The following is a 27489-nucleotide window of genomic DNA, read 5'->3' on the forward strand; positions in this document are numbered from 1 at the left end:
ATAGTTAGGTTGCCAAAGCTCAGGACTTTGGACTGCTATTCATGGAGCGGACACTGCATGCCGGTCTTGTTCGGTAATACCTTGATAACGCTGATCTCATCACGAGGGCCAGACTCTCAGAGCCTGTTACTTGACGGGAATGGAACTCTCCTGTTTCTAGGCAAGATCACTGATGGGCTGTCAGAAGAATCAGAGGACGCAAATGAAGAGTTAGTTAGAACGTGTCGCTACCGCCACGAACGGCAATCGATGAGTCTTGGCTGGACATGTCGACCGGCGAATGAGGTTTGGTAGTAAGGCTGACAACAGGCAACAGGCGCAGACAGCCGCGGCTAGCATCATATTACAACGTAGAATATTGCGAAATGTTATAAACTGAACTGTTGGACAATAATGACTGGGATATGAATGCACGCACGTGTCGTTGGTTTCGTTACATCAACATAGTTGTCAGCCAAACGCCAAACAATTACATAAAATCAATAAAATGAATACATGCAACGTGTGTTTTTTAAGTAGTCTCTCCCCTTCGGCGTCCTTTGCAACAAAACGCATCATTACAAATTCCAGCAACCCCACTTCCAAATCCCGTAGAGAGCTTAAATGGACACTAAGCAATCCCAACAGCCTAAACCCGAGGACTCTGAACTTGCCTCTGGTCTAGATCAGCAAGACGAGGATGGTGAAATGTTTTGTGATGAAGAATCCGGTGTCTGTGAATGGGTACCTAAATCTAAAGCAGGCAACAGCAATAAGCCGAAACTGGCTCCTGGAGTCATAATAGATCTGAAGACGGGGCTGCCTATTGATTTGGCTGGTCTGGGGGCCAAAAAATCGTCGACATCAGGAAATACAGAAGTGAAGAAGAGTGGTAGTGATACTGAAGGAAACAAGCTATAGATACGGAGTCTGGTATAGTTTCGTAATACTTATAGTTGGTCTACATCATCTAGTTTCATTTGGTACTCATAAACCCACGAATTTGCAAATGTATAACGGTTCTATATATATTTCTTTCAGATTCACATATCAAAAAAGATCTGTACACAACCAAGCAGTACAAAAGATCCCACCTCCTTCTCTTATAGCTCGTCTACTATATGCCTTATGATTTACCAGTACGTGTTTTCTTGTTTGGTGGTTCAGCTGCGACTTTGCCTTTTCTTGCAGCTTCCAACTTTTGTCTTATTGCCAAGAATTCTGCTTCGGAAGGTTCAGCTCTGTTCGTTGTTGTTGTTGGTGATTTGTTGGTTGCTGCTGCTTCCGTTGTTGCCGTAGTAGTGGCCTCGTTTTCATCTTCTTCAATAAAGTTATCATCGTCATCTGCTAATTCATCAGCTTCCTCTTCTTCTTCGGATGCAGCTTTACGTTTCTTGGAAAGCGCAGCTGATTCTTCATCTTCTTCTTCCTATTTTGGGAGGAAGTTCAGCTAAGCACAAAAAACACTTCTAATGCAATGATTTCATACCTCATTGGTTTCTTCCTCCTCTTCTACGTCACCCGATGGCTCTTCTTCATCTTCCTATTCATGGAAAGTTGTATCAGCCGAAAAGAAGCGAAAAGCCCTTCAACGAAATACCAATAACTTACACCCTCAGTTCCTTCATCGCCGCCCTCATCACCACCATCAGCTTGTCCGCTAGCCTCATTACCCTCTTCCATCTCTTCATCTTCCCAATCTTCCTCCTCCTCATCCACTTCAGAATCTTCGTCTCCCAAATCCTCTTCATCGTCAGCCTTTTCTTCCTTGCCCTTTGCTCGAGTGGATGGTTTGGCATCACTGGTATGTCCAACCAATCCACCTCGGCTATTATTGCTCGACTTGGACGCGCCCTTGTTGTTTGCTTTTTTACTATTACTACCGCTGCTACCAGCATTACCACCATATTTCTGTTCTAATCTAGCAACCAAATCATTCATTCGATTGGCATTCCGAGCAGTCAGCATTTTCTGTAAATCGCCATCAGAATTATTCTTGAGATCGAGTTCCTTGCGAAGCCTTTCAGCAGCCTTTGCTTCTTTTGCAGCTTCCTTTTTACGATTTACTGCAGCTTTTGGGTCGAGCTTAAAAGCCTTGTAGCGTTCTACTTGTTTGGATTTGATTGCTTGTTCGATAATGTTTCTGAAGCGGTCTTCGTCATCAATGGCGTTGGCGAGCATGACGTTTTCGAGAATAAAGTCCATGGATCCTTCTGATTCCGTGTATGCTTTTAGTATGTCTTGTTTTTCTTCGTCGGATTCTGGAAATGCGGAGGGATATAATATGAGCTGTGGTTGCGAAGGCCTTGCAAGCGAAAAAGGCACCAAGTATTGACATACCCTTGTATTGCTGTGCAAACTCCTCAATCCTTTCCTTGGTGACCATACCAGCCCACAACTCTTTATAGAATGCATCCCAAGCATCAAAGTCTCCTCCATCAGGGAAGTGTACAGAACCATCATCAGCTTCACCTGTGTCATCATATCGTTTACGCTTGACTTGATCCGACAATATAGCATAAGCAGCTACGATTTTCTGGAATTTTATAGTGACTTCTTCTCGTTCTTGGTCGGTTTTGGTTTGCACCTTGTCTGGGTGAAACTGTAATGCTAGTTTGCGATATGATTGTTTGATTTGATCCTGTTTTGAATGATAGGTGGGAGTTAAGATGATGAAATCAAGGTTATAATGATTCTGAATATAAATTGGTATTCGTTATAGGGCAGATCTCTGGTCTTTCCTCTCGCAATCGGCGAAAACAAAATACACAAAACAAAACTTGCCTGAGTAGCGGTCGATTCAACACTCAGAGCAGTATACAGAGAATCGTTTTCCATTGCTGAAGCCTTCTTTGAGGTTGAGGCGGCCTTGGGCCGAGCTGCTTTGGTCATCGTATTGCTTCTCTTGTTGAAAACTGCGCAGTGGATGGAGAATGGTTTGGTCGAGTGAGAATTCTTGGGACAAGACGCGTCAAAGGCAGATAATCACGTGCTCTAGTAATATACATTATACATCAAAGACGGGCACAATGCGACTGCATGACTATGTTGTATGTTGTTGTAATGTAATGATGAAAAATGCTGAAGCTAATAACACTGCTTTATAATACAAAGTTTACAATAAAAACCGTCCTTCTGTTGTCCTACTATACATATTTACCCTTCAGACTCGATATCAGAGTCAAGCTGCTGGTCAAATTCAGCGTTGGCTTGTACTATGGCATCCGAATCTACTACTACCAAGTTCTTGCTGACGACCTCTTCGTCTTCTGCTTCTTCAGCTACTGGTGCTATTATCGGTTCTACAGATGTGACTCGAGACAATCGTCTCAGTTCAATAGCATCAAGCAACGTCGATTTACGAGACGTACTACGAGTAACACCAGTAGATGACGCTGGTGTTGTCGGTCGATCCATTACCGGCACGACAGCTTCTTGATCCTCATCAACTACCTCTTCAACCTCATCACTATTCTCCAAATCCAGCAATTCAATCTCGACAGCAAACGTATCATCAAATCGTTTCGAGTACTTGTCTTTATGTGCACCATCTACTTCCCACTTGCGTAGTACTAGACGATGCATGTTGGGTTCTTGTTTGCTATCTGCGGGAGGGATGAAGGCCGTGTTGAACCAGACTCGGCACATTTTGATGGTTCGAAGTGTATCACAGTGGAAGAATTCTATCTTGACGTCACCGCATAGAGGGATTACACTGCCTGGAGTGATTCGGATGGAGCCTGGTGTTTTGGAGACACGCTAAACGAGTGGGGTGTGAGCGAGAGAACAAACCAACATTATCAAACCAAATGGCATCTTACAGTGCTCGAGTTCAAAGTATACACTACGGTATGCCTGATAGTAATCATAGTCAAGGGATCTATTATGATGTAACGTCAGTGATTCAGCTGTACTGTCTCTTTTTTCCGCTGCAAGGTCTTACGTGGATGCATACTGGAGAAATGAGGTATGGTGTGCAACACAATGGATTTGAGGAAGAGTGTCTTGGTAGCATACTTCCAGCCATTACGTATCAAGGCATCACAATAATGTACATATCGGACTTGTGAAGGTATTGTGACTCCCTATTATGCATTTGTTAGATGTTAAGCAAAGAAAGTTACCCTGATGATACCGCAATTCTTTTGAAAACCTTCTGATTCCTCGTCCTAGCAGCTCCATAAAACCTTATAGCTTCTTCCGCATTCTTTGCCAGCCCAATAGAGAGTAAGTATGCACAGACCATAACACCCGTTCGACCTTTGCCAGCTTTACAATGCACCACCGCGACATTCTTTTCATGAACCGACAACCATGTCCTCACATCATTAACAAACGGCTGAAAGATCTCAATCGGTGGTGGATTGTGATCGTCAAAGGGGTAGTGTGCGATAGGAGCAGATGGAAACCGAGACGACGGATAGCATTGTTCAGAGCATAGATTGTATATCTTGTATCGATTTGCATGTTTCAAGTCCAAGAATCTGTTGCAAGTACGAGATTAATGGGAGAGCTCAAGGTGAAGATCGCATCAAAGATGAAACAGTCCGAATGTCTGACCTTCTGACTTCACCAATGGGATTGCGATACAGGGCATCCATTCTCTCGGCTGGAGCTCCCATAGCAATGACATTGTCCGTTATATCTGTAATACACGAGGGCGAAATGTTAGATCTTCTGTTCATGCGCAATGCAAGTTTTCAAAATCAAAGCTTTTTACATGTCAGATCAAGATTGAAGCCATCGGCTTCGTCTACAAAGCGTCTCTTTTGTAACGAGACAGCAGCTCTCAACGGATTGAATAGCGCATTCATGCTGTCCTGCGCAATCTCAAAGATGTTTTGCTTTGGAGGTTGGAAAGTTGCGGCAGGCAGTTTCAAAGTCTCAGAAGTGTTTCTGATACGAAGACTCGTGTATTCACGCGTCCAATATGGATATTTAAGGCTACCGTGCTGTATAGTCTTGTGTCGTGACTGTGAAGTTCAATGCAACGCCTGCATGTGATTGACTATTGAACAATAGACAGAGGCAAAGACTTTCGACAACGTAAGGCTGTTTGGTTGACGGGTACGCATACGGATACTTTCGTCTAAATCACGTAAGTGCATCATCACCAGTGTCCGGTGTGATTGAATACTTTGTTAAAAAACGGAATGGTCGCTGACTTGTTTTGCAATCAACCAGCGCAGCCTGAACCAGCCGATAAATCTATTTCTACGTGAAATTCGAGGAAGCAGTCGCTCTGTTACTTCGGCAAAGGACAAGATTGTTGGACGAGTCAAACGTTGCCACGACATTTCGATAACGATCAACGTTGACAGCACCCAGTTGATCAAGGAACAAACCGCGTTGATTATTTTCGCTTGATCACCATTCATTCATCAGACATTAGATCTCAGACTGGTATGTGGGTGCATAGTTTGGAACTTCCGTCCAAACCACACGATCGGCTCAACCCGTCGAGTATACTAGTACTAGTACTCTACCATGTCTGATGACGGAACTAGACGTATCTTAGTAGCAATAGCTGCTACAGGTGCCGTCATCGCTGCTTCTTACGGTTTCGCTCGCTTTTACTATGCGTAAGTATGGCGGTTCGCCGAACACGTAAATGCAAGCATTAGATATGAATTCAAGCGTTTGATGGTCACTTTTATACTCGCTTCAACTATTGATGGTAAATTCAAACCATATTCAAACAATAGAGACCACGCTTTGGGAACTCGAAACCGCAAAAACGACAAAACGGTGACGATGGTACCTGGTGCAGTCCCAATATGGGGACATTTTCCCGTGCAGATCAACACATTTAACAAGAGATTGGAATGGAGATACGAACTGTACAAGGATTTTGGGTTGAAGCCCCTTTACGTCAATTCTCCAAATCGAAGTGTGAGTAGAAGTTAGCCGGTTGAAGCATCCACCGTGATTATCGCGAAATTTTTCCATAAGGCAGCCGTAACTTAGCTGTTCTAGGCTATTATCACTTTCGACTGGCGGGATGTTGAGGTTTGTCATGCGAAGTTGTGCATCTAGGGGGGTTTTTCCATCCTTTCTTTTGACTGTTAGTCTCTTTTCTAGCATGTGATGAAGGATCCGTACAAGTACATAAAAGGACCGGGCGGATCTATATTATTTTATGAATTCCTTGGTCATGGCATCTTTACTTCTGATGGTGACGCCTGGTAAGATATATTAGCTATACGTGAGTCGTATTTAGTGTTCACTTTTTTTGCATACCAACACTCCATTAGGAAGGTGCAACGAAAGACTGCTTCAAATTTATTCAACATCAAGAACTTCAGAGACGAATTCTGTCCTATCTTCGAAGAGGAATCCAAACTACTTACGCAACATGTCGAGAATGCAAGACAGGCTGGTGCCATTTTGGATTTACAAGATCTGTTATTGAAGTCTACAATGTATGTGATTGAAAGTTGTGTCTGAGACGTCATTCGAAGAATTCGGTTATTGAGTGGTTTTTTCTTAGTGATTCCTTTGCGCTATTGGCAATGGGAGCTTCTGTTGGAGCTATGAAAGTCACGGGAGAAGTGAAGGATGGAATCTACTCACTTCCCGAAGTCGATTTCATGACTGTATGAAAGTTTAATAGTCGCTCTTTTTTGCAAGATTCTGACCTGCGTCAATTTTCAACAGGCGTTTGACAAATTGAATGAACTATGTATCGGTCGCATCTTTACGCCAATGTACGGTCCATTTCAGTGTAGTCGTCTCTCGGACAAAAAACCAGATTGCCTAAGGTCTCAGCATTTCTTAGGTGGAAGATCACCCAACGCATCAACGGCGGATACAACACCATTCAAGGGTACAAGAAGACTGTTGATGATTTCTGCTTACGAGTCCTTGCTGAAAAGAAGGCACAGCGAAGTCAGCCTACACAGACTAAACGAAGAATGGACTTGTTGGATCTGTTTTTGGAAAATGTGCAAGCGGATGGTGCTGATCTGAGTGATGAGTATCTGAGAGATGTTATTATGAAGTACGTTTCTTCGATTTGAAGTGTCGACCTTTGTTTGCATGCGCGAAAAGATTTGCTTGCGGTGGTCGTAGGGCACTATCTGACTTTTTCGTCTACTCCGTATTGTAGCTTCATCATCGCAGGCCGTGACACTACAGCCCAAACGCTCTCATGGGCATTCTGGAGACTCGCTCAATCTCCCGAAACCATGAAAACACTACGAGAGGAAGTTCGTCAAGTGCTTGGGGACGGGCCGTGTACTTATGAGCACTTGAAGGATTTGAAGTTTGCTAATGCTGTTTTCCTTGAAGTAAGAACCGCTGTTTTTCCCCTCTCCTTTTCACGTGTGACAGTAGGTCACTCTATTCACTAGGCGTTAAGATTGGATTGCAATGTGCCCACAGCGCGACGTATGGCTACGGAAGATGATTACTTGCCTTCTGGTGCTAAAGTGTATAAGGGTGATTTCATTGAATGGAGTTCGTATGTTATGGGGAAGGAGACAGAGTTGTGGGGCGATGATGCTTTGGAATTCAAGCCTTCTAGGTAATGTCTTTCGCTATTTTTGGCAGGAAAATAACGGTGTTCTCAGAGTGTGACCAAAACGTTTGTTTTCAGATGGATTGATCAGGAAGGTCGACTCGTCAAGATCAATCAGTTCAAGTATCCAGTATTCAACTGTGGACCACGAATTTGGTCAGTAACATGTGACTTCTTTCCACGTGCTCCGCTTATTTCGGCTTGAGTTGGAACCTAAGACGTTCAATCGAACCATAGTCTTGGCATGAACATGGCGCAACAAGAAGGCATGATATTCATGTGTGCCATTGTTCAAAGATATAATCTTGAGCTGGTCGGTGAAGATGATCCAAAGAAATGGGTGAGTGTATCTGCCCATACAGCTTCTTGATAGTGTTACTCTTTTCTCCGTTCAACAGTGTATGTGAATTACGTGCAGCGACTAACATGCGCTGACTCTTCTGCATCAGGGTGTCTGGAGTGAAGATCCAGCCAAGAGACAAGGCCGATATAACGTTGGTACGCATTGTCGAGAACGTTCTTCGTTAGAACAGCTGAGAAACAGCTCACACCACCACTGTCTCCTGCTTTCAACTAGCTGCATCACTTGGAATGCGCCATGCAGTGCACTTCAAAGTCAACTTGTGGAAGGATTGAAGATGGATTGTTTGTAAAGGCGCAAAGAGGAATTACTTTGGGTTGGCCGGACAGTACGGAAATTTGCGGTGGTAATGTGTATTGCTTCTCAGGATAAAAGATTTTAATATGGAGCTGGAAGTAGCACTGAACTATTGAACTGGTGTGTGATTTCGCAACATGCCGATGATACGAGGTTCCAAAGGGAGGCATGTATTTAGCGCCATCAATGATAACATTGCAAATCATGTTTGCATCCTCGTCAGAAATCGTATTGAACTGTAGTAACTCTACCAAGTTCTCGAACACTACATCGTTTGCAACCACCACCAGGCCTTGAAGGAGTGAGATTACAGTCCACGCAGTAGATCCCGGACTTTTAAAATCATATTAAGCCGTCGCGGTGAGAGTTCCTTGTCTGCTGCCTCTTGGATTATTTCAATCATTTTTAAAGTGGTAAAGGCGAAGCTCTTTTCGTGGACGAGATTGCAGGGTCATCAAGTAGCAATTTAATTACTTAAATTATGCAGCTCATATGTTCAATTCAGCAAACATCTTCATTGCTGCTTCCTTGAGCTCTGAACCTCAACATCAACCATTGTTTTGGACAAAGGATTGGTGTGTTGTTGACCAACCTCATTTGCAATGGTTTGAATCACCTCAGGTAGTTAAAAAGACTAAAAAGCCAGTGGGCGCTAAACAGTCGATTCATGTGGCTTGTACTCCTCTCCTGTTGCCAGTGTTTGTGCTGGATGGCATATTAAAGCATACCAGCAGCAAGACCTTATTTTCACCAGCTCTGGTATCAAAAGATTGGAATACGGCAGCAATCAAGAAGCTGTATCAGGATGTCAGCACATAATGTTCTAGTATAGAGAAATCATTGAAGCGCATTCTTGAACCACACTTCTCCAGTGAATCGACATATGCGCAAGGTGCCTTACAACACGTCAAGAGTCTTCGAGAATTTTGACGAACAGCTGGACTACGGAACGATACCAACGGTGCTGCAGGTTGGCACGGAATGCTCCTATCAGGACGAAATATAGGTTTGACGGATGTGCATGTTGGTAAACTTGTAGTAGGTCTCTCAGAACTCGAATCTGTACAATGCCCAGCCATCAATCGAACTACTCCTACAATCTTGTCTGGTAACGCTTTGATGTCACTGGTCTCAGTACGCCCTGCAACATCTTCATCATTGAAACTTGAAGGGACTGGCATGCTCTTGTTTGTTGGAGGTATTGCTTTGGGATTGTCAAATGATTTGGAGGAACAAGACGTTCAACTAGGTGAACGTGTAGAAGAAGCAACAAGTAGCAAACTTTGTATCGGGGATAGTTGGAATTATGTTACAACGAAATAGTCAAGAAGGTATGAACCTTAGATCATGTAGAATGCGCCTGCAAATAGACAATGAATATCCTTCACCACTTTGAAACGACAACCAGCCGGGAACAGTGTGAGATTAGGCTTGGTAAACGTTGAAGGAGCAGGCTTAATAGCGAATCTTTGAAAAAACAGGCTTCACCATATATAGATGGATGCAGAGTAAAGTCCTGTATATGAAGTCCTGTTCTTTAATCGTTTGCTGCAACGCGAAATGTGATATGATTAGTTAGAAGGCGTAAAAGGTGTTGAATTTGCAGTGCGTACCCGAGATCACGTCCAACAATATATAGATAATAGATAACTAAAAACTAAAAGAAGGTACTGCCTCTTAGCTTGCCACGTACTATATACCACGTTGTGGCTGAAAAACGTGCCGAGCAAAAGAGGAGGAGAAATAGATGTGCGTCTTCCGCAAATCACACACTCTATTTTTCGTTTGTCACAACATCTTGCTAGACAACGCAACCAAACCCAACTAAGCTCACATTCGCTAGCTCTTGCTACTCTTTAGAAGCCAGTACCAGTCTTGGAGGTAAGTTCTCCGAGTATGTTTCTTGCTCTGATGGACATTGCAAAAAAAGATGAATCAGCTCACATGTGTCAGTTATAGGCAAAGATGTCAAGCTCAAACGACCAGGCCAAACGTGCATTGGCTGTAGTAGCTGCTACCGCTGCTTCCCTGGTTGTGGGTTATGGACTAGTTCGTCTCTACTATGCGTACGTTAGATCTCCAATCTGTCCCCACGATCTTTGCATTCTTGTTATGTTGTTATTCAAACGCTTGTCTCAACTTGACGCTCATTATCTTGCATCATTTTATATCATCTAGTGAGCACGCATGGGGAACTCGAAACCGCAAAGGAGATCAAACTGTTACCATCTTGCCTGGAGCAAAACCAATCTATGGACATTTGCCAATGGTTATCAATAACATTCAAAAGAGATTGGAATGGAGATATGAGCTGTACAAGGAGTATGGCTTGAAGCCTCTATTTGTTAGTACTATTAACCGAAATGTAAGCAAATTGCGATGGGACCTAGGTTCGTTTTCTCTGACTTGGATTTCGTTCCTATATAGGTGATTATGACTTTTGACTGGCGAGATGTCGAGTACGTGCCATTGTCAATGTGTTATCTCTTTTTTTGTCGGATATCCACTGACTCACCAACACACCCTCAAATCAGACACGTCATGAAAGATCCATACAAGTACATCAAGGGCGGCATTGGTGAGTATAGAGTATTTCCATTGGCACCATCCCAGATTCCAATAACGGCATGCTTTGGTATATAAGGGTCGGTCTTCTTTTACGAATTCCTTGGTCACGGTATCTTTGTTTCCGATGGTGACGACTGGTAAGACTTTCCTCCCTCCTCACTACCGCAATAGAGTTGAAAACCACGACGATTCTCATCACATGCATCGCTCGTTTGTAGGAAGATTCAACGAAAGACAGCTTCAAACATCTTCAACATCAAAAACTTCCGAGACGAATTCTGTCCCATTTTCGAAGAAGAATCTAAACTACTTGTGTCACATATCGAGAATGCTAGACAAGCTGGTGCTATTTTTGATTTGCAAGATATCTTGTTGAAGTCTACAATGTAAGACTGAAAAGTACTAACGGCCTTTTGCTTGCAGAATGACTCTCTTACCCTTTATCTGCATAGTGATTCATTCGCACTACTGGCCATGGGAACATCAGTGGGTGCTATGAAAGTCAAGGGTGAAGTTCACGATGGACTGTACAGTTTGCCCGAAGTCACATTCATGACTGTAAGTTCAAGCACTTTCATCTTTTTCGCCTGTAAGAAAGAGCCTTATGTTAATTTAACTTAGGCATTCGACAAACTGAACGAGCTATGCATTTCTCGCGGCATTGACCCAATGTAAGAAACCGGGAAGCCCGTTGTACTCCTCACGCAAAAAACACAGCATGTAATAACGTGAATTCTGATAGGTGGAAGGTCACTCAGCGCCTCAACGGCAGATACGATATCATTCAAGGATACAAGAAAACCGTAGACGATTTCTGTCTCCGTGTCATTGCTGAAAAGAAGGCACAAAGGAATAAACCAACACAAGTCAAGAGACGAATGGATTTGTTAGACTTCTTCTTTGATAATGTGCAAGCCGATGGTGCTGATTTGAGCGATGAGTATTTGAGAGATGTTATTATGAAGTATGTCTCTTATACTTGTTATCTTCTATTGTTTGGTTGCAAATGCAAAGAACCGTATACTTCATATCGTCAGGTCACATTTACTGACTGATTTCTCGCCTCCCTTGTAGCTTCATCATCGCAGGCCGTGATACAACGGCCCAAACACTCTCATGGGCATTCTGGCGACTCGCCAAAGCACCAGAAATAATGAAACAATTACGTGAAGAAATTCGTCAAGTGCTTGGCGATGGTCCTTGCAGCTACGAGCATTTGAAGGATTTGAAGTTTGCTAATGCTGTCTTCCTTGAAGTAAGTTTCGCATCTTCTTGTAACTAAATACAATTGCCTTACGTTTCGTTTTTTTTCTCAGGCCTTACGATTGGATTGCAACGTCCCCACATCACGAAAGATGGCTACTGAAGACGATTACTTGCCATCTGGTGCTAAAGTATACAAGGGTGACTTTGTTGAATGGAGTTCGTATGTTATGGGTAAAGAGACAGAATTGTGGGGTGATGACGCCATGGAGTTCAAGCCTTCTCGGTGAGTAAATGGTTTTTTTCTTTTGGTTTGAACGTGACTTGAGACTCTGACCAACGATATGTGGTTTAGATGGATCGACCAAGAAGGTCGTCTGGTCAAGATAAACCAGTACAAGTACCCACAGTTTAACTGTGGCCCACGTATTTGGTTAGTAAAGCAGGATCCTTTTGGTTTGGGGTCGCTTTCTGTTGCTGGAATTTCATCATCTCACTCTTATCACTCCTATTCTGTTACAGTCTCGGAATGAACATGGCCCAACAAGAAGGAATGATATTCATGTGCGCAATCGTTCAAAGGTATAACCTTGAACTTGTGGGTGAAGATGATCCAAAGAAATGGGTGAGTGTAACATAGGAGCCGGGACTTATTGCCATTTTTTCCACTGTCTTGAATACTAACGACGTTTTCATAGGGTGTATGGAATGAAGATCCAGCCAAGAGACAAGGACGTTACAACATTGGTATGTATGATCGCATTGGAACATCTCCGTTTTTTCATGCGTGATCATACATTCTCGCCTCACACCTCTGTTCTTCGACACATAGCTGCATCACTTGGAATGAGACACGCAGTGCATTTCAAAGTCAATTTGTGGAAGGATTAAGGGCTTCTTCAGTGGATTGAATGATGTTTGTTGTTCGTGTTTGGTTGTTGGTGGATCATGGTCTGAATCTGTTGTGTAATTCTTAAGAGTGCAAGTATAACAAGAGTGTTGTTGAGAAAAAGAAAATAGAACAATCTTAGAGAAGATCTCACTATCGCATGTCTTTTTCGTGTTTCAGCTATGCTATCTTGATTGAATCTGGAGGACTATTGTTTACGGATGGGCTTACCCTCGCTCTCAAGTTTCATTCTTATAGGTGATTAGGCTGCAGACTGGAGAGACGTCGAGGGTGAGATCATGCACTTTCTTGGCTGAGTCCGGGAATTCGATTCTTACATGGCATGAATTACCGGGTGCTGGTATCCATCGTCAAAACGTCGGTAAGCCTGGATTTCTTGTACTTTTGCGAACACAACCACAAAAAGGCACTACATTTATCACTGATACTGTTTCTGTAGTGAAGTTTCCGCGAACTGTCAGCTTTTAACAAGCCAAACTGCTGGGTTCATCCATTAAGTTCATATGAGACTGAGATGCGGGTTGATGATGCTTTGGAACGCAAACCTTCAAGATGGATAGAGAAGGCTTGTTTTGGTGAAAGGAGTGTTGCTACTCAGACGGATTTCGTTTATGTCGAATGGTCAAAACGTTAACGGGTCAAGAAACACCAGTACACGCATTCATAAACCAGTGTGGACCCATAAAATGTGTTGGTAAAACGTCATTCCAAGATTTTATCCCACTTTTTGTTTTGCTCGAGTTTCAGTGTCTGACAATATTGCATTTTCACCTACATTGGTCTGGGAGTGAACGCACTCGTTGCCTCGCAAGAAAAAGTACAGCCACACAATAGGAAACATCCTTTTTAGATGGACGATATCTCACCACATAAACGCAAACTTAGATGTGATCCAAGGACACAAGAAGACGATCTCGAGTCACGAGTCATCGCTGGAACAAACAGCACAACGGAATCAAACCAGGACGAGTCAAGAGACGACTACATTTATCAGCTTTCCTTCTTGACGACGTGACGAGCTGATGGTTGCTGATTTGAGTGACGAGTATTTTGAGAAGGAGTTTGTTCATAAAGCACGTATTCGCTGGTTTTGCAGGTTATTGTTTTAGGTTGCATGCTCTCGTCGGGGTGTATTGGAATGAGGATCACGTCGAGAGTTAAAGGTAGTTACAACGTTGGGAATGCTGCATTCAAGTTCTGTTTAAACTGCTGTTTTTGCGCTCTCTTCAAAACGCAGCTCACAGTTGTTTCTCAATTGCTGCATTGTGGTATGCGTCATTGCAGATGCACTTCAAAGTGATTTTGTGGAAGGTTTGAAATGTTCCTGGTAATATGGTGACAACGATGTTATCTCGGTTAGCTTTTCAATAGAGATTGTGTGCTCATTAAGACCAAGTTCAACAGAGAGTCTTACAAGTACAATCCACGTTGTTGTTCCAGCCATCAACTATCATGGAGACTTCCGGACAGGGTTTTTTGGCTCCGAACACAGACAGACACCACATGAAATGAAAAATTTGGGCGTTTATTTTTTTATCTTTAACTTCGGTGTACACATTTCATCTTTTTCTTTTAATGGGGGGTAAAGAGTTTTACTGCTTCAAAGACTTGGCAATCTATGAGAGGTGAGAAAAAAATCAGTAAAAATGAAAGCTTGTGAAGCATGATACAAAGAGTTCGTACTTCGTCGGCCTTCTTGTGACTATATTCAGAGACAAACATGAGTTAGTACACAGAGTACAAATAAACCAAAGGTCAAGAAAACTTACGCTTCTTCAATGTCACCAACCATGTAAAAAGCCTACAAAAACAAATGATAATGAGTTTCACAGTTCAGACAAGACGTTCTGAAAATGGTAGTGGCATCATTAGCTCTTTCATCTAATACTTACGGCTTCTGGTAAAAAGTCGTGCTTTCCTAAAAACGAAAAAGAAAACGGAAGTCAGTACAAACAACGGAACGGATTCTATTGTCCACGAACACACCGTCCAAGATTTCCTAAATAGAAGAAAAATTGAATACCCGAACAACAAAAACGGGCATGATGAGGTACTAATATACCTTGAATGATCGGATGGTGTCAGCGAGCTTGACGTATCGACCAGAGTAACCAGTAAAGACTTCAGCGGTTGTGAAGGGTTGAGACATGAATTTCTACATAAGAAAGGATATGGTTGGACAAACACATACACACACGAATTGATGCCTAATCCACCAAAAAACAAAAATTACGACAACAAATTCCAGCACTCATTTACCTGGATCTTACGAGCACGCTCAACAGTCAATTTATCTTCTTCAGACAATTCATCCATACCCAAGATGGCAATAATATCTTGGAGAGACTTGTAGTTTTGCAAGACTTTTTGGACACTGGTAGCGATATCGTAGTGTTCAGCACCGACAATACGGGGGTCGAGAATACGTGATTTTGAATCGAGAGGGTCGACAGCTGGGTAGATACCCAATTCAGCAATACCACGAGACAAGACAGTTGTGGCGTCCAAGTGAGCAAAAGTGGTGGCTGGAGCGGGATCAGTCAAGTCATCGGCTGGTACGTATACGGCCTAGTTCCAGGAATGATGGATGATGGTTAATTGAAGAGCCAAAAGAAAAATGGAGCATAACCGTTCGAGTCTCATTGCAAATCATATTTCCACCGACACAATAACATGATCATCATAAACTTCCGATACTTGCCTGCACGGATGTAATGGAACCCTTCTTGGTGGTGGTAATTCTTTCCTGCATTTGACCCATGTCTGTAGCCAAAGTAGGTTGGTAACCGACAGCAGATGGAATACGACCCAACAAGGCAGACACCTAAAAAAGGAGTAAGTTGAGTGGAATGGAACGTGATGGGTTATGTAAGATGCAACAAAAAAAGGCCATAATTAGGACTTTCTCAAGTGATTATATCACCAGATCTGGACTGATAGCTTTTGTCACAAAGTCATTCGTTCTTTGTGAGCCTCGCCAACATCATCAATGTTTTCCTTTTCTGATCCTCTCTTCCGATCTCACATCACATCCAACAATTCAACAAAGCTTACCTCAGAACCAGCTTGAGTGAATCGGAAAATGTTGTCAATAAAGAGCAACACATCTTGTCCTTCGGCATCTCTGAAGTATTCAGCAACAGTCAATCCAGTCAAAGCGACACGAGCACGAGCACCTGGGGGTTCGTTCATTTGTCCGTAAACCAGAGCAGCTTTACTTCCACCCTCCAGCTTAATAACACCAGCAGTCATCATCTCATGATACAAATCGTTACCCTCACGAGTACGTTCACCGACACCACAGAAAATAGAATAACCACCATGACCCTGTGCGACATTGTTGATCAATTCGGTAATCAAGACGGTTTTACCTACACCGGCACCACCAAATAATCCAATTTTACCACCTTTGGCGAAAGGGGCTAGCAAGTCTATTACTTTGATACCGGTTTCGAGCATTTGTGGGGTTGTGGACTGGTCTACGAATTCTGGAGGGTCTGCGTGGATTGGACGAGAGTGTTTGGCGTTGATGGGACCACGTTCGTCGATTGGTTCACCAATGACGTTCATGATGCGACCAAGACATTCTGGGCCTACTGGGACTGTGATTGGGGCGCCCATGTCCATTACGGGTTGACCACGGACGAGACCTTCGGTACCATCCATAGCGATTGTTCGTACAGTGTTTTCTCTGTGATAGATAGGGTGCATATGAGTGATATGTTCTGTGTAATATATACGCATGTAATATGATATTATGCGAGATATGCCACAATCAGGTATGGCACCAACCAAAAAAAGGAACATTGTCAACCCTTTATGCTCACCCCAAATGTTGAGATACCTCCAATACGAGACGAATGTTGTGGTTTTGGACCTCGAGAGCGTTGAGGATAGGGGGCAAGTTACCCGAGTCGAACTGTACGTCTACAACAGCACCAATGACCGAGCGGACATAACCAGTAGCCTCAGCACTGGAAGTAGCTAATCCTCGAGCTGGTATGGGGACGAAATTGTTAGTGAAATGTGGTATGTAAATATACCCTTTCGTTTGTGTGATGTACAGTGTGCTCTTCATGGAATAACATTTTGCAGCCTTTTTTCACAGCAAATGGGAAATTTTTGATGTCTGGCTGTAGTCAAAGTATGACGCGTTTCATCCATTGTCGATATGGATGGCTGCATCCAGTAGGATACAGGATGCATCCTCTGCTTGATGCCTTGTACAGTCCTCTACCCTCATACACAATTCACTCACACCGGATGAAAAAAGCACTTGCTGTTACTTATGCAGTGTTTATACGTACCAGTCCATTTTGAGGCAGCAGCCCTAGACAGGGCCTTTGCTTGTAGTCTCGAGCTCAATAAGCTCCTGGCAAACATGATGGTATACTAGCTTCCTCTCTAGTTTGGTAGGGGCAAGACAAAAAAGTTTGTACTGAAAGTCGGAGGGTGTGTTGCATGATTTGGTAGATAGAGAACAAGATAGAGAACGTGCTATATGCCTCCATACATACTTTATTTGTGATATGGGTTGCTTTTGATTAGTCCTGGTGGCTGAATGTACGCGTATTCTACACAACGATGCAAATGTGGTGGTGGACGTGATTCTACATCGCTAGTGTCGAACTTAACACGGTAGAGCCATGCAGGAGCGTGATAATATAGTATATACGTTGATACTACACGTTCCAATCACATCTTCGCTGGCCCTACACCATCTTCATCCTCACTCCCAAAAAACACACAGCAGTCAAAGCTCCGACGAGTTGCATCAGACAGTCTAGTATACCATAATGTTGCGAGTAGCCGCCACATCCATCGCCCGAAGGGCCGCATTCAACAGGATACAATGTAGGTCATCATACTATATGTTTGGATGCACTGGCATAACAAACTACCAAACATATTTTTCACCATCATCATCCCTAACACCTTTCCCCCAATAGTATCCAAAATGGCAACTGAAACAGCCCCCACAACCGCACCCGCTGCTGGCAAGCTCCTCCTAAACTTTGCCGTCCCTCATACCACTCTCCTCAAAAATGTCGAAATCACCCAAGTCAACATCACATCCAGTGAAGGGGACATGGGTATCCTCGCTGACCACGTACCAATGATTGCCCAATTGGCTCCCGGTATCGTCGAGATCTTTCAGGGCGCTGACAAGACGAAAAAGTTTTTTGGTATGTAATAGACTAGTAGTGGATGTTGTGTACAGCGATGTTGGATTGTGGATTGTACAATGCATTGTGCTCATCTTATACCATCTAGTGAGTGGAGGATTCGCAATCATCAACCCAGACTCGACAATGAATATTAATGCTGTCGAAGCCGTGCCTTTAGAACAAGTCGACTTTGATGTAAGACTCACCACGTCATCCCATAAACATTCTTGTACCAACACTCTATTACCATAGGCTGCACGTCGAGGAGCCGACGAAGCAACACGAAAGGCTTCCGCTTCAGGTGCTTCGGAAATCGAAAAGGCTGCTGCAAAAGCTGAACTAGAGGTCTTTGAAGCTCTTGTCGCTGCTCAAAAGTCGGCTTAAGAAGAAACTTTTATATTCTTGTAACTAAAAAGAGAGTGGAGAGATAAACAGAGCTGCACTTTTCAAGTCAAAGAACAGTGTGCTGGACAATGTGGGCGGCATATGTGTTTCAATGTTACGAGGACAACGATTTCTCGCAAAGAGAGGAACAAAAGAACAAGAGGGAAAGAAAGGACGTTTTATCTCAACGCTTTTTCATCAATCCCTACATGCCCACGACGAGGAGTAACGAAACATTCATCATACTCAAACAAAACGTACTTAAGTAGCATGGTTGGTACGTCGTAGATACCAACTTCTTTGCACTTCATAAAGAAGTGAAGAGGATGTATTAGTTGTGGTTTGACAGAGGCCAAAAAGAAGGCACGCGCTTCAAGAAGACCAATCTGACGATTCAACCAGTTCATCATAACTGAACCCAAATACAGAAAAACTCAATACTAGTCAATGTCAACACATTCAAACGTGTCATACTGTTCAAAGAAGTTGGCATTCACGTCTCGTGAATCGAGACAAGATGTATGAGGTTGCCAGGTCATCATAAATCGTGCATTGTATGATTCAATGTCGCTAAATGTCGGTACGATGCTAGAAGATGGGGTTATTCAATTTGCGACGTTAAGACCAAAAACAAAACATCCTAGCATAGAGCATTGGTTTCACCATCGAAACCTGAACACACAACTAGCGTACTTGCTCTGGAATTACATCCTGATAATCTACCTCCTTGCAATGCTCGAATGACAATACTCATTGCTCGATCCATATTATGTTCAAGTACTGAATCTGGTAAACTGCATGCATGCTAATACATGGCCAGGCAAATCACATCCATGGTCAGCAATCCAAAATAACGCGAATGGACATGTCTCAAGAGACGTCTATATGATTGACCATTGGAAGTGTCACGACCTCCTTCATAGGTTTCGTCAGGTACTCCTTTTCCGGCTGGTGTAGAGGGTGCAGTTGATGAAGAGAGTCGAATTATGATGTGAATTGTAAATAGTCAGCTTTGCCAAAAGAATAACACAAACTTCTAACGAAACAACGAATAGTCAATTTGCGGATACGAATAGCATTCATTTTATATTACGGAAACACTCCTTCTAAATATACACAAACCAAACAGATACACCTTCCACCGAGATCCTACAGTTTCCTCAACGACGAGGGACAATGACTCTCTTAACATGATCATAAACAAAGTTGTCTCTAAACAAACGACTTTGGTAGAATGGTAGCACGTCATATATGTTGACCTCTTTGCACTATACCAAAGTTGTGATGTGTGAGTGGGGAGAGAGGGGAACGATGAAAGGTAAAGCATCTGAAGATTCAACAGTTCGACACAACTTACGCGTGTAGCAAACTCGGTAGAATCAATCTCAACACGTTCAGGCATCTCATCATGTTGATAGTAAAAGAAGTTGGTTGTCTCCTTTTGTAATTGTGACAAGATGTGGTTTGCCAATTCATCATGATCTTGATCATATGATACATATTTGGAAAAGGCCTGCATGCGGAATAGTAGATTTGTGAGAAAGAATTTAGTTGATTATTCCAAGTTGCGAAAGATACACGCAAAAAAAATGTGGGTTAGCAAGACCAAATGGGTTTGACTATCAACTCCCGCACACTCAGCACAAGCAAAGAGGAAACTTACTCTGGCAAGCTGCTTCTTGACTGAATACTTTTGAGCTCCGATGAAAGATCGAATAACAATACTCATAGCTCGATCAATATCACTTTGCAGCACGACATCACGTAAATGCATACGTGCGAAGGCTTCGGCCATTCGAATAATGGATTCCAATGAACGTGCTGTGATTGGTACAGATCCTCCAGTCTATAGGTAAGTCATAAACAAGTGATGGTGAGATAATTGGAGTGAAAAAAGCGACCGCAAAACCTCTGGCAGCCGATTCCTGGACATGATGACGGAACTGTTACCTGAGATTCTCGACGAAGATCCGAATACAAGGCAGCAATCTTATCCGTATCAGCATCCGAGATACGCGGATGAACATGATCACGAGCATACATGATATACTTTTGCAGCAATTCTTGTGGGATGATCTAATCAAAGCAATTTCAAGTCAACCACCACATCACCAAAAAAATCCATTCATTCTATCGCCTCTGCATACTTCTTTGTCCTGTGCAGGCGCAACCTTCTTGGACGCAGCATCCTGATTGTCTGGATGACTACGAATATGCGAATTCACAACAAACATGGCTAAAGCTTCATCAGCTACAGGATCGGCAGTATCACGAACGACACACAATATATCAAAACGTGACAAGATGGGTTCCGTCAATTCCACATTTTGTGAAAAGGGAATTTGTGGATTGTATCGACCACGGATTGGATTTGCTGCAGCTATAACACAACATCGTGCTTGTAGGGTCGTGACAATACCGGCCTTGGAGATGGAGATGGATTGTTGTTCCATAGCTTCGTGAATCGAGGTTCTATTCGAGTGCGTGAGAATTAGGCACAATCCTTTCTTTTCTTACAGCAAACAGCAATGAAACAAAACAAGGCCGACCAAAAGCCACGAATGTTCATCCAACTCACCGATCCTTATCATTCATCTTATCGAATTCATCGATAAGACAAACACCTTTATCAGCCATCACCATAGCACCGCCTTCCAGAGTCCATTCACGAGTTACTACATCCTTGTGTACACTGGCAGTTAAACCAACAGCTGATGCTCCTTGACCAGTAGTGTATACAGCACGATGTGCCGTCTTTTCAATATATTTGAGGAATTGGGATTTGGCTGTACCGGGATCTCCCAACACCAAGACGTTGATATCACCACGAATACGATGTTTGCCACCTGGATTCTTGGCTACTCCTCCAAACATGGCGAGTGCTAATGCGGTTTTGATGTCTTCGTGTCCAAAGATGGATGGAGCAATTGATTTGATGATCTAGAAGAATTGACAGAGTTTGAGGAACCGCACAAAAAATGGTCTCCCTATTCTGATAAGCTCTCGTAGTACTCACGCGCTGACGAACACGATCATCTTTGCCCAAACTACGAATTTGCTTGATATCATCTTCAGTAAGACGAGTACTAGCAAACAAATCTTCCTTTTTAGAAATATGGTTTGCTTCAATGACTGTGGCAAACACTGGGAAGCCATTCTTGGAATTAAGAGACATATCGAAGTTGTTGCGGTAAATTCCAGTAATTTCCTTCGAAGCAGTAGATCAAAGTGTCAGAGCCGAAGGCGGGCAAAGAAATTCCGTCCAGAATCTCACGGCATACCACTTCTTCTCCTGGACGTGCAGAATCAACAAGATCCCAAGTCAAGATAACCTCCTTGTGTCTAGGCAACCGACCAGCAGGAACGGTTCCAGGACTTTCTTGCAAAGTCAATTTTTGGAAGTTGCGATATATAGTCTAATAAGATCATTCAAGGCAAAGGATTTGAGATGGCTGTGCGTAAAAATGGGATTATAGTGGCTATAAACTACACACCAACTCCTGGCAGATTCTCAATGTGTTCCTGCCTTGACAGTCCTCACAAATCCGGACTCTGAGCTCCTGAGTTGGATCTTGATAATGGACTCGAGAAACTTCGTCACAGGCCAAACAACGGTATCTGATGTACCGTAATTGTGGGAATACACCAGTACGTCGAGTCACTACACCACTTGTCCGTACAAGGGAGTTCAAGTGGGATTGTCTACGTAATTTGTGTTGAAGGTTGTTAGGTCGACATCAATGAGAAAAAAAAAACAGTAGCGATAGAAGCCGTGCTATGACAGTACCTTAAGTCACGCAACGAATCCACAGATGGCAAATTAGTGATTCGGACATGAATTTCCTTTTGGATTTCTTTGTAATGAACAAACATGCTCACAGTCATCTCGAGAGCGACTTCATCAAAGATTTTCAACATCTCATTGGGAGAGTCAGACAGGTAGTAAGCCAAGATAGCCTTGTTGCTTTGCAAATGATTGTAGTCGACTTCCAAACTTTCACCATTGGCTACACAAAAACGGATCACATTAAACGACGCAAAAAAACGAGATGGATCTGTGGACACATGACACACCTTCAGCCATAGCTTTAATACGCAGTCCATATACTGATTGTCCACCCTCATCCACAACAGTATTTAAGAAGTGTCCAAATTCACGTTTGATGGCATTTCTAGGCCCATTCATTTGAACAAAGGCACTGATGGGACCTTTGACTTCTTGCAATGCTTCCAGAGGTAGGGCTGCGTCCTAAATTACAGGACACGTTTAGAAACTGCATCTGCTTTAAGAGAGTGACACGCGACGATATGTACTTCATCTGCCTCTTCATCCTCAAGATCAATTTGACGACGGTGTCTGCGAATCATGGGCAGTTCGCGATGATCATCGTCATCTATATGCAGACAAGCAGAAGTTTAGATATGCATTTCTTGAAATAATAGCAGCAAAGGTTCTTGTTTTTGTTTACCAGAGTCACCAAAAGCGTCTCCTCGTCCTTCACGTCTAGCGGCTTCTCGATCACGACGATTCAATTTAGCATTAATCGCCAATCGATCTGCCATATCCATTTCATCATAATCCTCATCGTCAATGTTGAGTTCGCCATCATAACGATCTAGTCGTTCGTTTTCTTGGTAGTCGCTACAAACAATAGTGGTTATAGATCTCACTCATTGCCGATAAATTGTTTAGCAAATATCGTACTACTTACGCAGCTAGATTATCACCAAACAAGTCCTCTCCTTCGTCATCTTCATCTTCCTCATCGTGAATGTCATTGACAAAGGCTTCTTCGAGTAGAGGCTCATTATCATCTTCTTGGAAGGGTAAATCGCCTCCTTCGGGAGCTTCTTCTTGGTCTCCAACTCCAGCGGGTGACGATGGTGCAATTCCTGAACGAGTTGGAGAATCCTCCCTTTGTCGCTTAGACTGAATGAAAAGGAGAGATGTCAGTATAATTTGGATGTGAAATATTATAGTAGAAAGGAGCGCTCTTAAATTCAAAGCGAGTCCTGGCCGAATAGCACCCATTGACGAACTGCGCAAGCCCAAAAACGAAGCCTAGGATATCATACCATGTTTGAATGATCTTGAGCTTATGATGTAGCTAAAGTCTAGTTCCTATGTATGAGGATGTCGGCTGTACTTGAATCAGACTTGATTAAGCGCTCCACGTCGCTATTTCCTTAATTCTTTCTGTTTCCGATGTTTGGAAGATTTTAAAGAATGTTGGACTGGCCAACCAGCAACCAGCAGAGGTAATACGTGTATGTCAAGGAAATTTTCGCGACATTAGATATAGCCCATAGGCCTATAGATGTAGCATTGATCGCGACAACATCTAAATAGAAACACGAAAGGAGCTCAAATGACGATTTAGAAGAGGCCACAAGGTGAAAGATTTTCGTTTGTTACAAAATTGATACATTTTTGAATGTTTTTGTAGACATTTATTCTTCCTCCTATAGTTTTGTACTAACACAAATCCTCTGTCTTTCCTCTCACAAAGGCTTTTCCTGTACACTACCATCCTATCTTACACTTCCATCAAATCATTACTTGGCTTTCCTGCTCCTTTTAACCATTCCGCTCCACCCTCGCATTCCACCAGACTTCATTTTGTCGGCTAGTACACTTCCGATACGTGGCGATAATCCATCTGTTGTTGGCAGTGGTGCTGTTGCTTTTGGGTTGGAGGTGCGAGTCTTTTTAGACCAGCCGAAACTCTTGAAGAAGTTACGTTCATGTTGATTTTTACTAGCACTCCCCTCAATATGGCAAGATACATCGAGGTCAATACGGTCAGCAGTGGATGAGGATGATATATCGGTCTCGGCTGTTTCCGTTGACGCAAGATTTCAGTAAATAGCCAACGATTCTCTCCTGACGGGGTATTCGTTCAAGTCGGATGGTGGTGGGATTGGTGCTTGAGCTCGAGAGGCAGCCAACGATTCACGACGTATAGGAGTTTTGAAGCTTAGAAGGGTTTGCTCCCACATGAAGGATGGTAGAGCGAAAGGAAAAAGAGGCTTACATAGTACTCGATCTATCTTCAAGACTCTCCTGGCGCTGGAAGACTCGTTCGCGTCAATAAGCTCAGAACTCACGTTGTCAGCCAGTAGATTTGCACGTGCGGGATGCAGGTTCGACAGCGAACTATCAAGATGTATAGATTTATAAGATTCTATCTATTATTTGTATTTCCATGCCCATTTAAAGTGGGTCGTGGAGTCAATCAACACCTTAGGTGCTTCGACAACTTGCCAGTGATCATTCACCATAAACGTAACCCACTCGCTTTATATGACTCAAACCCCCGGTATACAGCTGAAGATCTAGTTCAAGTACGTCAAGAGGAAACAGGTCGCAATTTGATGAACATGGTTGGTTTGCAGGGGCCAAAATAACAAAGCATTTTTAGATTCACATATGGTTTACTATACAGTTCGTACTACTGAGGCTTTTTAACAAACAAACAAGTCAAACAAGATACTTTTCTTCTCAGCGGCACATTAATATCCAAGCACTATTCCTTCTTGACTTTCCTCAACCAACCAACCCTTCTCTTCTTCTTTTCACCCAACACGTTGATTGTACCTTGATTTCCGTCTGCTGGTGTAGCTGATGTTGCTGCTGCTTTTGCCTTGGATCCGCCCTGAGCCCATCTCAATCTTGTCCATAGTGTACGTTTTTGTCTGGTTTTACTGATATCCACTTTACATGATGCATGATTCGTAGTTTCAATATAGCTCGACTCTGCAGAAGCAATGGATGATGGTGGAGCGGATGTTGTAGTCGAGTCTGATGATACACGGTTTGCGGTAGTTCGGGTAGCGGCCAAAGAGTCTGTCCTGACAGGATACTCGGATACTTTGGTTGTTGGGGTTGCTGAGGTTCGGAACTCGGGGAGTGATTCACGGCGAATTGGAAATATGTATATATCGGGTCCAAGAGCCTTGCAGACAGCTGTGTCACTTGTAGCAGTGGAAACAGCGCTGCTGGCAGAATCGACGGCAAAAGAGACGGCCTTTGATGCTGCGAAATCAATCAATGGATCAACCACATTGTCGTCAGCCAATGGAAGCGTCAGATCAGATGGGCGGTGTTTTACGATCCACTGATGTTTCATCAAGTCTGCAGCAGAAGCTCGTTTCTTTGGGTCCTTTTGCAGACAGGCACGCAAGAACGAGGTCAGCTCCTATGGTGTGAAGGTTCGTTAGAATAAAAGTAACTGCTCATTTGGATGGGACAGCAGTGGAAACTTACGACCGAGATGCCTTCCGGTAATGGTACTTCTTCATCTGTTCAAAACAACAAGAGTTAGTAGTAAGTAATGTAGTGAGCTTGCTTTAACTCTGACCTTCAACGATACGGAATAATGCAGACATAGGTCCCAGTTTGATGTATGGTGGACTTCCAGAAATCATCTCAACAAGAGAGCAACCTAGAGACCAAATATCACTTTTACGTGTTCCTCCCTCTAGAGTTATCAGCTCTGGAGCAATCCAATATGGTGATCCCTCTATCATGGTTTGAACGAGCAGCGTAAGAGAAAGTACACGAACGAGGAGCGTAAGAGAAAGTACACAAACGTCATTGTCATAATACGTAAACCTTACCAAAAGCTTCTGGGTCAGCCAACAATTCAGATTCATATTTGGATACACCGAAATCAGTCAAGCAAACAAGTCCAGCCTTGTTGACTAGAATATTCGCGCACTACAAAATTGAAGGCAAAAAAGGATCAGTTTCCTGAAAGAGCTGTAGTTCCAGAGCGTATGTGACATACTTTTACATCTAAATGGACAAGTCCATGAGAGTGAATGTGAGACAAAGCTTCAAGGAGGCCATAGATATAGACAGCAGCGATCGGTTCATTCAATGGTTCAAAGGTTTTGATCATTGACGCAACGGATCCCCCTTCACTCCATCTAATGTTGAACAATCGTTAAAGATTTCGCCTTTAATGACACCGTTTGGGTCAAAAACACTTACTCTAGCACCATGGACAACGTGTCATCAGTTTTCCAGTAACCGATTAATTTCACGACGTTGCGATGATTGATCCAAGACAAGAGATTCAGTTCTTGCTAATGCGGGAAGACGCGTGTAAGCTTCTTTTCGAAATCATACCAGCAATTAACGACACAATGGACATACCATGGATTTTTCAGTCAACTGCACACTTTTCACGACAAAAGTAGCACCAGATTTGTGCAATGCCCTATGTCAATTGCGGTAAGCCAATGAACAGACTTTCAATCCAAATAGAGGAAATATATACTCACAATCGAACAACTCCAAACCCGCCCTTGCCAATAATTTTGCCCAAACACTACGAAAATTAAGAAAGATGAGAGGCAATTCAAGGGACAAACCTAAGGGAATAATAACTTACGTAGTCCTCTTTATTCAACATAGCAGGTGATTTTGACACTGACAACGTGTCAGCCTGTGATCCTTCAATGCTTGTGGGTGATGCTTCCACTTCCATTTTGGATTCGGGAACTTTTTCAATGGCAAAGAGGTCGAATACAGTAGGGCGAGGATCAGCTGCTACAACGCCTCCAGAAGAAGAATGCGTCCATTCAGAGACAGGAGGTAGTTCAGCAGCAATAGACCTTTCAGCCGACGAAGAAGGTCCAGAGTAGAAGAAGGAGACCATCGTAAGAACTACTTCTGAAATACAATTCTAGAGAAGCGGAATCAGACATTATTGGAAGTTCAGAAGAGTGATACAATGTACAAACAATAAGAGAAAGAGACAAAAATATCTCAAGCACTTACCAAAAGCCTTGTGACTGAAAATAAGACTGAAGGAGGAGCAGTAGTCAGCTCCGACTGCATAAAATATTTTAGGTTGTCTATCAGAGGAGGGACCAATGTTAGTATTCCAGTGCTGGGTGAGTTTGGGGTAACAAGCTACTGCACTGCATGTCCTTAGCGTTGACGAGATGTAACATGTTTTGAATAACCAGTAAGCGAATTGCGAGCAGTCAGTGCGTAGATGTACCTTGTAAAGACTATGACCTTCCTTCTAAAAGTAGCCAAAACTAACCTCGATGCTGTAAGCTAGAACGTGCTGTCACTATTATTTTC

The 27489-nt window shown here is 43.0% G+C and overlaps 7 protein-coding genes across 7 annotated transcripts; 3 read left to right on the forward strand and 4 right to left on the reverse strand.

Annotated features, from left to right (window-relative positions):
* Window positions 1-1105: 1105 nt before the first annotated feature.
* On the reverse strand, window positions 1106-2871 carry SmJEL517_g04512 (uncharacterized protein; the record flags this gene model as incomplete). The annotated part of the gene is made up of 5 exons (XM_031170440.1): window positions 1106-1408; window positions 1469-1522; window positions 1591-2240; window positions 2320-2620; window positions 2755-2871. The coding sequence occupies 5 exons, from the start codon at window positions 2869-2871 to the stop codon at window positions 1106-1108; spliced, it is 1425 nt and encodes a 474-aa protein (XP_031023588.1).
* Window positions 2872-3135: 264 nt separating this feature from the next.
* SmJEL517_g04513 (uncharacterized protein) lies at window positions 3136-4793 on the reverse strand (the record flags this gene model as incomplete). The annotated part of the gene is made up of 6 exons (XM_031170441.1): window positions 3136-3738; window positions 3801-3859; window positions 3923-4064; window positions 4133-4463; window positions 4540-4624; window positions 4700-4793. The coding sequence occupies 6 exons, from the start codon at window positions 4791-4793 to the stop codon at window positions 3136-3138; spliced, it is 1314 nt and encodes a 437-aa protein (XP_031023587.1).
* A 673-nt stretch (window positions 4794-5466) lies between these two features.
* SmJEL517_g04514 (uncharacterized protein) lies at window positions 5467-8134 on the forward strand (the record flags this gene model as incomplete). Its single annotated transcript, XM_031170442.1, has 14 exons — window positions 5467-5561; window positions 5685-5871; window positions 5956-5988; window positions 6061-6164; window positions 6234-6401; window positions 6470-6575; window positions 6637-6686; window positions 6758-6979; window positions 7088-7268; window positions 7332-7504; window positions 7577-7654; window positions 7736-7838; window positions 7948-7996; window positions 8076-8134. 14 exons carry the CDS (start codon window positions 5467-5469, stop codon window positions 8132-8134), a joined length of 1608 nt encoding a protein of 535 aa, XP_031023590.1.
* A 1003-nt stretch (window positions 8135-9137) lies between these two features.
* On the forward strand, window positions 9138-12818 carry SmJEL517_g04515 (uncharacterized protein; the record flags this gene model as incomplete). The annotated part of the gene is made up of 18 exons (XM_031170443.1): window positions 9138-9405; window positions 9480-9487; window positions 10017-10037; window positions 10116-10222; window positions 10335-10521; window positions 10584-10615; window positions 10691-10734; window positions 10801-10861; window positions 10943-11110; window positions 11177-11282; window positions 11346-11395; window positions 11467-11688; window positions 11799-11979; window positions 12041-12213; window positions 12283-12360; window positions 12450-12552; window positions 12626-12674; window positions 12760-12818. 18 exons carry the CDS (start codon window positions 9138-9140, stop codon window positions 12816-12818), a joined length of 1917 nt encoding a protein of 638 aa, XP_031023589.1.
* A 1611-nt stretch (window positions 12819-14429) lies between these two features.
* On the reverse strand, window positions 14430-17220 carry SmJEL517_g04516 (H+-transporting two-sector ATPase; the record flags this gene model as incomplete). Its single annotated transcript, XM_031170444.1, has 11 exons — window positions 14430-14453; window positions 14521-14539; window positions 14607-14638; window positions 14730-14755; window positions 14824-14836; window positions 14900-14992; window positions 15097-15405; window positions 15545-15661; window positions 15892-16528; window positions 16665-16833; window positions 17145-17220. 11 exons carry the CDS (start codon window positions 17218-17220, stop codon window positions 14430-14432), a joined length of 1515 nt encoding a protein of 504 aa, XP_031023592.1.
* Window positions 17221-17633: 413 nt separating this feature from the next.
* On the forward strand, window positions 17634-18389 carry SmJEL517_g04517 (uncharacterized protein; the record flags this gene model as incomplete). Its single annotated transcript, XM_031170445.1, has 4 exons — window positions 17634-17691; window positions 17787-18023; window positions 18112-18200; window positions 18258-18389. 4 exons carry the CDS (start codon window positions 17634-17636, stop codon window positions 18387-18389), a joined length of 516 nt encoding a protein of 171 aa, XP_031023591.1.
* Window positions 18390-19549: 1160 nt separating this feature from the next.
* On the reverse strand, window positions 19550-27055 carry SmJEL517_g04518 (uncharacterized protein; the record flags this gene model as incomplete). The annotated part of the gene is made up of 24 exons (XM_031170446.1): window positions 19550-19657; window positions 19747-19902; window positions 20053-20235; window positions 20340-20465; window positions 20537-20861; window positions 20968-21329; window positions 21406-21597; window positions 21671-21805; window positions 21884-22091; window positions 22177-22396; window positions 22464-22638; window positions 22704-22783; window positions 22859-23031; window positions 23102-23319; window positions 23973-24226; window positions 24946-25588; window positions 25657-25691; window positions 25751-25912; window positions 26010-26109; window positions 26180-26321; window positions 26386-26480; window positions 26551-26614; window positions 26679-26725; window positions 26789-27055. 24 exons carry the CDS (start codon window positions 27053-27055, stop codon window positions 19550-19552), a joined length of 4470 nt encoding a protein of 1489 aa, XP_031023594.1.
* Between the last annotated feature and the right edge of the window lie 434 nt (window positions 27056-27489).

This window comes from Synchytrium microbalum (assembly GCF_006535985.1).
Source record: "Synchytrium microbalum strain JEL517 chromosome Unknown SmJEL517_scf0031, whole genome shotgun sequence".
Lineage (NCBI taxonomy): Eukaryota > Fungi > Chytridiomycota > Chytridiomycetes > Synchytriales > Synchytriaceae > Synchytrium > Synchytrium microbalum.